Here is a 10082-nt window from a genome sequence, read left to right as displayed (position 1 = left end):
AAAAATAAAGTAACGAGAGGAATGTAGCCGAACATAACGGAGTAAAAGTAGTTTCTTCGCAAATATACTCGAGTAAAAGAGGATCAACAAAGTGAACTACAAGAGATTCTTCAGGTTCAGCTCTGTTAGTATGACGAGGGGGCATAAAAGGAAATTAGCAAAAGGTAAATTCCGCACCGACGTTAGGAAGTATTTTTTCACACGGAGAGTAGTTCACTGTGTAGAATAGCTTGCGCATTTTTCATTAGTAGTGGCAAAACTCTGGGGGTTGTCAGACCAGGCTTGATATGGTGCTGGTTACTGTCTAGTTTTGTAGTAATGCTACCCACTATGGTAGTAGTAAAACGGTAGCATGTTGGGCTGATGGCCTATTTCTCGTCATTATGTTATGTGTGTATTTATTTTTGTTATGTTATGATAGAAGTGAAACATATTACGGCCTGAAGTGGTCACTATCTTTACAAGTAAACCATGTCATCCAGCATTCCGTCATGCACGCTGTGACCTGATCACTACAGACTCCTACGAAACATTCTAGTCAGAACACCACAACCCCCGGCAACCCTAATGCCATGAGGAGTTTATCCTGCTTGATTTGCGTGCTAGAGGCAGTTGCGAGAGGTGACGAACAATGTAAACAACATAAGAATGCGGTGGCCAGAGTAAACAGGGGAAAGCACTTTTTATATTTCACTGCACAGAGCCATAATCACTAATTCTATTTAGTTACGGTCACACAGTACACAGCACTACTCACCCCAGGGTCTGTAGTTTACAGTTTGGGCTCATCAGTCCAGCACAGAGCAACTTCACTCCTGAATCTCCCAGGCTATTGTAGCTGAGGTCCAGATCTCTCAGGGGTGAGTTTGATGACTGGAGAGCAGAGGCCACAATTTCACAGGACTTCTCTGTGAGGCCACAGCTGTATAGTCTGCAAAAGAGAGTTGATATATTATTGTATGTTTAAATAGCACAATATCCTGTAAAATCTGATATGTGCCATGTAACAGTAATCGTGCTGAGTGATGAAGAGCGATACTGAGGATCTGCAGATATCCACCCCACATTTGCTGCAGCTGTGCGTCAGCTGAATCTATTGTAAGAGGCCCTCTGTCAGTTCTGTTCTTTCCTAACACAGCTAGGTCTATTACAGGATCCAGAAGAAACCAAGGGGAGATGTCAGACCAGCAGGTTGAAGAAGCCATGTCTTTTCCCCTCTAATTGTAGCTTTCTCCATTGCATACTTGCCCAATTAAAAAGCGCTTTTCTCCTCTTTCTGCCCTTGCACGTCCACTTCCCATGAGTCCTCAATAGGATGCATAGTAGGGTGATGCGAAGCAAGTTTTATCCATCTATGCCTCAGTGGTGTTTCTCCCATCTCATTAGTAATGCAATAACTGGAGTTGTTCTGAGTGCCCTACAGCATATCCTCAAAGCTCTTCCCTGTTTAACATATGATGCCAGGAAGGGAATTGGGGTCCTGTCCACCAGGGGGCAGCATTGGCCCTACAGATGGGTATAGCTGCAGCTGTGGTTCATTGCAATCACATCAGCTGTGGCCCATTACCTAACCATGGGCTCTATAAGAGGCCTAGCTTCCAGGCCAAGGGGAGGGTACTTTTAGATTGTGTTTAGGAGCTGGGCTATGGACAGTATGGTGGGTTGGTGCCAGTTTTGTTTGGAGCAGAAGAAGGTGCATATAATAACCTTGTGCTCTATATAGCAGTGAGGAGTCTCCATGTGTTCCTGCTATATAATGACCCTGTGCTCTATATAGCAGTGAGGAGTCTCTTTGTGTTTCTGCTATATAATGACCCTGCGCAACCTCTACCGTCTGCCCAGAAAGATAAGTAAAGCCAACTGCAGTTGCAGGACGGGGTGTAGCACAGTGGGTAAGGAACTGGGCTTGTAACCGAAAGGCCGCAGGTTCGATTCCCGGGTAAGGACACTGCCGTCGTACCCTTGAGCAAGGTACTTAACCTGCATTGCTTCAGTATATATCCAGCTGTATAAATGGATACAATGTAAAATGCTATGTAAAAAGTTGTGTAAGTCGCTCTGGATAAGAGCGTCTGCTAAATGCCTCTAATGTAATGTAATGTAATTTTAAATGTTCTAAAATCCAGACTTTATCTTTGGTTTGGAACCACAGAAAAGTGATGAAACTAAGTGATGGAACATTGCATCTAAACAGCAGCTTGCATGTTGATCAGATTGATACTCTTCCCTAAGATGTACACACATACCACATTGACCAATATTTGATTTTACCAACAGTAATAATATCCAAGGCCGCTACATACCCAATGGGCTACATGGGCTGCAGTCCCGAGCCTCCGCCACTAGGGGGCCTCAGCAGTGAGGGGAATGTTTTTTTTTATTTGTTTTGACATTCATACGTACCCGCAGAATTGCTGCACGTCTCGCGATATACTGCTGTTAATCTAACCATATAATCTAACCAACGTAAACATACAAAATATGTTGTCGCGAGAATTCTTGTCATCATCAAAATTCCGTCTAAAACAAACATGTCGTCAAGCAGGAAATTTGAGAGTGGGGCATAAAAAGAGCAAGAAAACAACAACAAAAAGCAAGAAACGAAGAAGTTCTCAGTAAAATACAGAAGCTTACTTCTTTCTTCAAAACATCGACGGATGATTACTTAACAGCAACTGATGCAGGCTCCGACATCAACAACGATCCCTTCCCTGACACATGCCCTGACGCTAACGATGATGCAGATGCTAACCTATGTCCCGCCACACCAACTCAGTCAACCCGGCCGCCTTCTCCGGAAACTCTACCGCCGTCACCAGCATCGAGTACGCCTTCTCTGGAACCCAGCTCCGGAGACACTGATAACATCAGCACTGTCAGTGCTGCTGACGAAACTACTCCGCTAGCAGGTGCAGGCGCCACGGTCGGGAGGAAAGATGCAACATGTGGAGCCACATCCACTGATGTAGCTTGTTGGGGACCCGTTACCGAAAACTGGCGTAGCTATTGGGTGAGCAAAGGAATAAAAGCGAAGTACTTCTCTCTTGTTGTTGATTCAACCCCAGATTTAACCCATATTGATCAGCTAACACTTGTGATAAGATATGTCTCTCAGGAAGGTCAAGTCTTTGAGCGTTTTTTAAAATTCCTGCCCATATACAGTCATACCGGTGAGTCTCTTTTTCAGTCCGTTACAGACGTGCTAAATGACATGAATATTGATATAAATAATTGTAGGGGACAATGTTTTGATAATGCATCCAACACGTCAGGTGTGCACAAAGGACTGAGAGCCCGTATTCTATAAGTAAATCCTTTGGCTGAGTGGATACGTTGTGCAGCCCACTCACTCAATTTAGTCAGAGTGAACAGTGAAGATTGCTGCTCTGAAACAACCACATTTTTCAGATCTGTTCACTCTTCAATCTTTTCTCGGGATCACCCCGCCGATGGAAGGTTATGATGGATGGACTTGAGCCCAATGTTAACAAACGCATAGAGACTTTAAAGGGACTGTCGGACACGAGATGAGCCCATCACGCCCAGGCCACCAAAGCTCTCTGTGTAAACTATAAAAATATATTGAATTCGCTAATAAACATATCAGATGATGATTCTCAGAATGCTCTCACGCGTGACGAGGCGCGCTCTCTGGCTAACAAAATGAACCGATTAGAGACAGCTTTCTTGTGTATATTGTGGAACAAAGTATTACAAAGAATTCAGACAACGAGTACTATCCTCCAGAAGGTAGATGTGGATCTCGTTACGGCTGTGGATATGCTGCGATCACTGTCAGATTTTGTGGCAGGTTTATGCGACCAGTTTGGAGACCTGGAGACGCAGGCCAAGGAAATGGGAGGAACACAGGAATACAGGTCTGTGGTAACTCGGCAGGTGAAGAGAAAACGGAGAGCAGATGATTCCAGTGCACCTGACCGCATTCTAATTGGAGCTGAGAAGTTTCGTGTCGAGGTATTTTTAGTCATAATTGACAAGCTAACAAGTGCTTTGCAAGCAAGACATAGCCTAAGTCCTACACAGAGACTTGCGACTATTTCGGCTTTTTAACCCATCTCAAGAGCCTGTCTGTCTGAAATACGCGAAGCAAGCTGCAATCTTCAGAAAAAATATAGCACCGATTTACAGGATGTTTTCGAGGATGAGCTTGTTCAGTTCATTAAATTCTGCGACACAACAACTGACGGTCTGTCACCAAGAAACATGATGGTCTTACTGAGAGAGAAACAACTCCAAAGTGCTTTCCCAAACGTGGACATTGCACTCCGAATTTATCTCACTCTTCCTATTTCAAATGCCACCGAAGAAAGATCATTTTCCAAGTTGGGCATTCTTAAGAACGGACTGAGGGCATCCATTGAGGAAAATAGACTGAACGGGTTGACCATTCTGTCTATTGAGCATGATCTGCTGTGCCAGCTGGATATTAAGGATTTAATTAAGGATTTTGCATCAAAGAAAAGTAGGGAAAAGGCCTTTTAATGACATCACTGGTGAGTCAGATTTTTTTTTTTAATATGCTAGTTTAAGTCTTGAATATTATCGTGTAGTTTATAAACAAAAATGACTACGATATTCTATTCAGCGATGCCCATATGTATTTCTCATACAAATAGAATTAGAATGTTGTTTTTCTTTTGTGGACTGTTTGCCGTGTGATAAAACTGCTCGAATTTTGATTATCCTGCCGTTGTGTGTTTGCAGTATGACTATAATTGGCGTTCTTTTGTATGGCGTTGGTGTGTATTTTCCCATGGCCTCTTTGCACTGGCTTATTATGGGGTTGTCTTGTGTTGCGTATCTTTGCGTGCGTGCGTGTGTGCGTCGCCGCGGCGGGGGGGCCTCTGAGCTGCGTAGCCCAGGGCCTCAAGATGGGTAAACGCGGCCCTGATAATATCTCATTTTATGCTCAATATCTTCAGAAACGCCACAACCCTGTAGCACACACAGGTGTGTAATGTGAAGGAGTACAACTCATCTTCATCACAAGGTCAGCGTATGAAAGAGAGTGGGGTATATGTATGGATTTCATTATAGTTCATAGCAGGTAGTGAATAATGGGGATGGATGAGGACTGCAATATATGACAGAAGTGAATCCAGAGGTGGGCAGAAACCAGGCAAATGAAACTCAATAAAGCTAAATGTAAAGTTCTACATGTGGGAAATAATAACACAAGGCTAGATTACTTTATGGGAGGAACAACATTGGAATGTGCTCAATTTTGGGAGTAATAGTTGATCAAATCCTTTCAGGTTCTAGGCACTGTGCTGTTGCAGTAAAAAAGCCAACAGGATGCTGGGATAGTAGTGAGTATAAATCAAGGCTCCAGAGTGCGGCCATTTTGGGGGCACATGCGACCAAAAATCTGTCCAGTGCGACTAAACATTTTCATTGGTCGTCCCGGTGCGTCTGACATTTAGCAGGTCTGTCTCTCTGTGTGTGTAGCGTTATTTTAATTCCCACCCGCATTCTGCGAAGACCCGCCCCTACTCTGCCTCTGATTGGCTCTGACCCTGATATTCTTCTTCGCTGAATGCGGGTGGGGAAAAAAATAAGGCATGTGTGTATTAGTGATGTGCGGATCGCAGTTATATCCGCGGGCACCACGGTTAATCTGTGGATCGGGTGGGCCGAGTCATAAAAATTAACATTCTGATTAATAGCGGATGGGTTGTGGGTGGGTGAAATAACATCATTAATGAGGAAAATATTAATTACATTCTCTAAAATGTGAACATATTTTAAGATTTTTCGTCAGGCGCGAATTAGCAGACTAGACTCTCGTTGCGCCAATTGCGGCGTCCATTTGTCTTAAGCAGCAATGGAGGCAGAAAAGATCTGAGAGAAAAATAAAAAAGGAGAATTAAAAAAAGGAAGGGCAGAAAAGTTCCGTGTGGAAGCGATTTAGTGAATGACGAGTCAAGTGCAGGGTATGTCATATGCAACAGCTGCGAAATAATGAGAAATAGCGGTAATGTGTGATCGGGTGCGGGTCTCTAAATTGGAGAAAATAATTTGTTTGGGTGGGTGGCGGGTGGATGATTTATGCGTACATGCGGATTCGGATGACGTCAGAGCCGATCCGCGCATCACTAGTGTGTGTGTGTGAAACCGCGCCCTGTACTCCTCCGGGAGCAGCGCACACTTTTATTTGAGTTATTTGAGTTTGATTTATTTATTTGAGTTTGTCAAGCACTTTAAACATGGGCACTTTTTAAGTTTATTTTTTAAACAATTGAGGTTATTGCCATTTCTTGTTTGTGCTGTGATTTAAATAAAGAAAAAACATTTATCTGCACCTTTATTCCTGTTTACAATCATTTCCATAATGTGTTAAGAAATTACCAATGTGTATGGGAACTGACAAAAAAGGTAACACTTAAAATGTATTATTACGGCGCCAAAAGGCGCGGTAAAATTTTTTGGGTCTAAATAAATTATGTGCTAGTGCACCTAAATGAAAAAGTTAGGCGCACCAGTGCATCCGATGTAAAAAGTTAGTCTGGAGCCCTGTAAATCCAAGGAAGTTATACTTATTTTATATAATACCTTTGTCAGACCACACTTAGTGAATTGTGTGCAGTTCTGGGGACTGTACTACAAGAAAGATATAGAGGATTTGGAAAAGGCTGAAAGAAGGGAAACTGCTTCCTGGTATGAAAGATAAATGTTTTGAGGAAAGACTTTAGATGCTTAACTTCTTCAAGCTTAGTAAAAGTAGACTCAGGGTTATTTGATTGTGTCTTTTAAATTCATAAAGGGGATCAACAGAGTGAACTACAAGAGATTCTTCAGGTTCACCTCTGTTAGTATGACGAGGGGGCATAAAACTTTAGGAAGTATTTTTTCACACAGAGAGTAGTCACTGTGTAGAATAGCTTGGCGCATGTCATGTAGTAGAGGCAGAAACTCTGGGGGTTGTCAAGACCGGGCTTGATACGATGCTGGATACTATCTAGTTTGTAGGTAAACCTAGCACTAGTGGTAGGTAGGAAAATGGCGAGCATGTCGGGCTGAATGGCCTATTCTCGTCATTATGTTATTGTGGTTTGGGGATGGCTGATTTAAGCAGCCACACCTGCCCTGGGTCAAGCTAATTAGACCTGGCCAATTGGATAATTGGTTAAGAATTAGATAATTGGCCAGGCTAATTGGGCCCAGGAACAGGAGTGGCTGCACCTGTGCGTAGCGAGGTAATCACTGCGCACAGGTTAAATCTGCCATCCCCACTCACACGGGGAGCTTCGGTCATGACTGGGTTACATCTGCTCACTTTGGCTATAACATCTTGCCAAACCCTCGTGAAATAAATCTGGACTGTTGGAACATCATCTCCCTGTGTCTCTGTGCTGGAGGGCCCCAAAGAAAGCCACTTCGGTGGCCTGTGGCAGGCGTGTTTGCCACAGTGGCGCCCAACGTGGGGCTGCTCCGGCACAGGGAAGAGGCACAGGAGGGCCAGCCAGGAAGCACACTGGAGAAGGGGCAGCTGAGGTGTTCCCGACAGGGCTTCGGGTGGATCCTCCGGGCCAAAAACAGGGAGCGGAAGATGACCAGGGAGGGGAAGGAAGCGATCCTCAGCTGGGACGCTGAGGAGCTGCACCTGGCCGGGAAGGCAGGTCAGCTACGGGCGGTGCACGAGAGGTGGTCGCGCCGTGAGCTGGACTTGGCCGGGAAGGCGGGTCAGCTACGGGCGGCGCACGAGTGGTGGCCGCGCCGTTTTGCTTCTTTTCTCGTCCGTTTGGTTGTTTTTAGTTCTTTGTTTGGCCTGGTTGGTTTGCCCGGAGCCCATGAGGGGATAAGCCTGCAGCCGCCCGCCAGCAGAGCCGACTGGCGGCCACCACAGCCACGAGGGTTCCTGGTCCTCAGCGCCACAAGAAGGCCACCCCACCAGCCCAGCCACCCCACCACAGCCCCTGGAACAGCCCAAGCCGGTGACGCCCCCACCAGCCAGCAGAGCAGCCCAGGACTTCCTGTGCTCCGGGAGGGAGGAGGAAGAAGGGCTGCCTTGTCGTCCGGGGGAGGGTCACAGTATGTACTGGACTGTTCCGGGGCCACCCACCCTGACTCTTTAGTGGAGTGGTTTTTTTTTTTTTTTTTTGTCTTGCTTTGTTGGGTGTGCGGGGGGGAGGGGGGGGGGGGGTTAGGGATTCTCCCTGGCCTCAGTTTGGCGTTGGGGGTATGTGGTGTGGGGATGGCTGATTTAAGCAGCCACACCTGCCCTGGGTCAAGCTAATTAGACCTGGCCAATTGGATAATTGGTTAACAATTAGATAATTGGCCAGGCTAATTGGGCCCAGGAACAGGAGTGGCTGCACCTGTGCGTAGTGAGGTAATCACTGCGCACAGGTTAAATCTGCCATCCCCACTCACACGGGGAGCTTCGGTCATGACTGGGTTACATCTGCTCACTTTGGCTATAACATCTTGCCAAACCCTCGTGAAATAAATCTGGACTGTTGGAACATCATCTCCCTGTGTCTCTGTGCTGGAGGGCCCCAAAGCAAGCCACTTCGGTGGCCTGTGGCAGGCGTGTTTGCCACAGTTATGTTATTTTTGTTATGTTATGATAGATGTGAAACATTCAGTCATCACCTGTGACCTGATACTACAAACTCCACTGAAACCTTACGTTATGGTCAAGAACCACAAACCTGGCAACCCTATATTTCACTGCAGAGCCATAATCACTAATTCTATTTAGTTAAGGTCAAACAGTACACAGCACTACTCACCCCAGTGTCTGTAGTTTACAGTCTGGACTCATCAGTGCAGCACAGAGCAGCTTCACTCCTGAATCTCCCAGGTTATTGTTGCTGAGGTCCAGATCTCTCAGGGGTGAGTTTGATGACTGGAGAGCAGAGGCCACAATTTCACAGGACTTCTCTGTGAGGCCACAGCTGTTCAGTCTGCAAAAGAGAGTTGATTTATTATTGTATGTTTAAATAGCGCAATATCCTGTAAAATCTGATATGTGAAATGTAACAGAAAATCGTGTTGAGTGATGAAAAGTGATATTGAGGATCTGCAGATATCCACCCCACATTTGCTGCAGCTGTGCGTCAGCTGAACTTACTGTAAGAGACCCTTTGTGTCAGTTCTGTTCTTTCCTAACACAGCTAGGTCTATTACAGGATCCAGAAGAAACCAAGGGGAGATGTCAGACCAGCAGGTTGAAGAAGCCATGTCTTTTCCCCTCTAATTGTAGCTTTCTCCATTGCATACTTGCCCAATTAAAAAGCGCTTTTCTCCTCTTTCTGCCCTTGCACGTCCACTTCCCATGTGAAGTCAATAGGATGCTTAGCAGGGTGATCTACACTAGATCATGTAAACTTAATACACTTATGCGAAGCAAGTTTTATCCATCTATGCCTCAGTGGTGTTTCTCCCTTCTCATTAGTAATGCAATAACTGGAGTTGTTCTGAGTGCCCCACAACATATCCTCAAAGCTCTTGCCTGTTTAACATGTGATGCCAGGAAGGGAATTGGGGTGCAGTCCACCAGGGGGCAGCATCGGCCCTACAGACGGGTATAGTTGCAGCTGTGGTTCATTGCAATCACATCACCTGTGGCCCATTACCTAACCATGGGCCCTATAAGAGGCCTAGCTTCCAGGCCAAGGGGAGGGTGCTTTTAGATGGTGTTTGCGAGCTGGGCTATGGACAGTATGGTGGGTTGGTGCCAGTTTCGGTTGGAGCGGCAAAAGGTACATATAATAACCCTGTGCTCAATATAGCAGTGAGGAGTCTCCTTGTGTTCCTGCTATATAATGAGCCTGTGCACTATAGCAATGAGGAGTCTCATTGTGTTCTTGCTATATAATGACCCTTTGCTCTATATAGGACAGTGAGGAGTCTCCTTGTGTCCCTGCTATATAATGAGCCTGTGCTCTATATAGCAGTGAGGAGTCTCCTTGTGTTCCTGCTATATAATGACCCTGTGCTCTATATAGCAGTGAGGAGTCTCCTTGTGTTCCTGCTATATAATGACCCTGTGCACCCTCTACCCTCTGCCTAGCTAGATAAGTAAAGCCAACTGCTGTTGAAGTACATAGCACTAC

General features: G+C 45.5%; 1 protein-coding gene across 4 annotated transcripts in view; it reads right to left on the bottom strand.

Annotated features, from left to right (window-relative positions):
* The window catches only part of LOC135245709 (NACHT, LRR and PYD domains-containing protein 12-like), a 99328-nt gene that overhangs the window by 63115 nt on the left and 26131 nt on the right, over window positions 1-10082 (bottom strand). For all 4 annotated transcript variants that reach the window (XM_064318955.1, XM_064318957.1, XM_064318958.1 and 1 more), the window contains 2 exons: window positions 8757-8930; window positions 758-931 (listed from right to left, as the gene is read on the bottom strand). In XM_064318955.1, the coding sequence (XP_064175025.1) occupies window positions 758-931; window positions 8757-8930 (348 nt within the window). The remainder of the gene's footprint in view (window positions 1-757; window positions 932-8756; window positions 8931-10082) is intronic.

Source organism: Anguilla rostrata, chromosome 19 (genome assembly GCF_018555375.3).
Source record: "Anguilla rostrata isolate EN2019 chromosome 19, ASM1855537v3, whole genome shotgun sequence".
Lineage (NCBI taxonomy): Eukaryota > Metazoa > Chordata > Actinopteri > Anguilliformes > Anguillidae > Anguilla > Anguilla rostrata.
The sequence above is the reverse complement of the archived record's forward strand: the minus strand, read 5'-3'. Positions and strand labels throughout refer to the sequence as shown.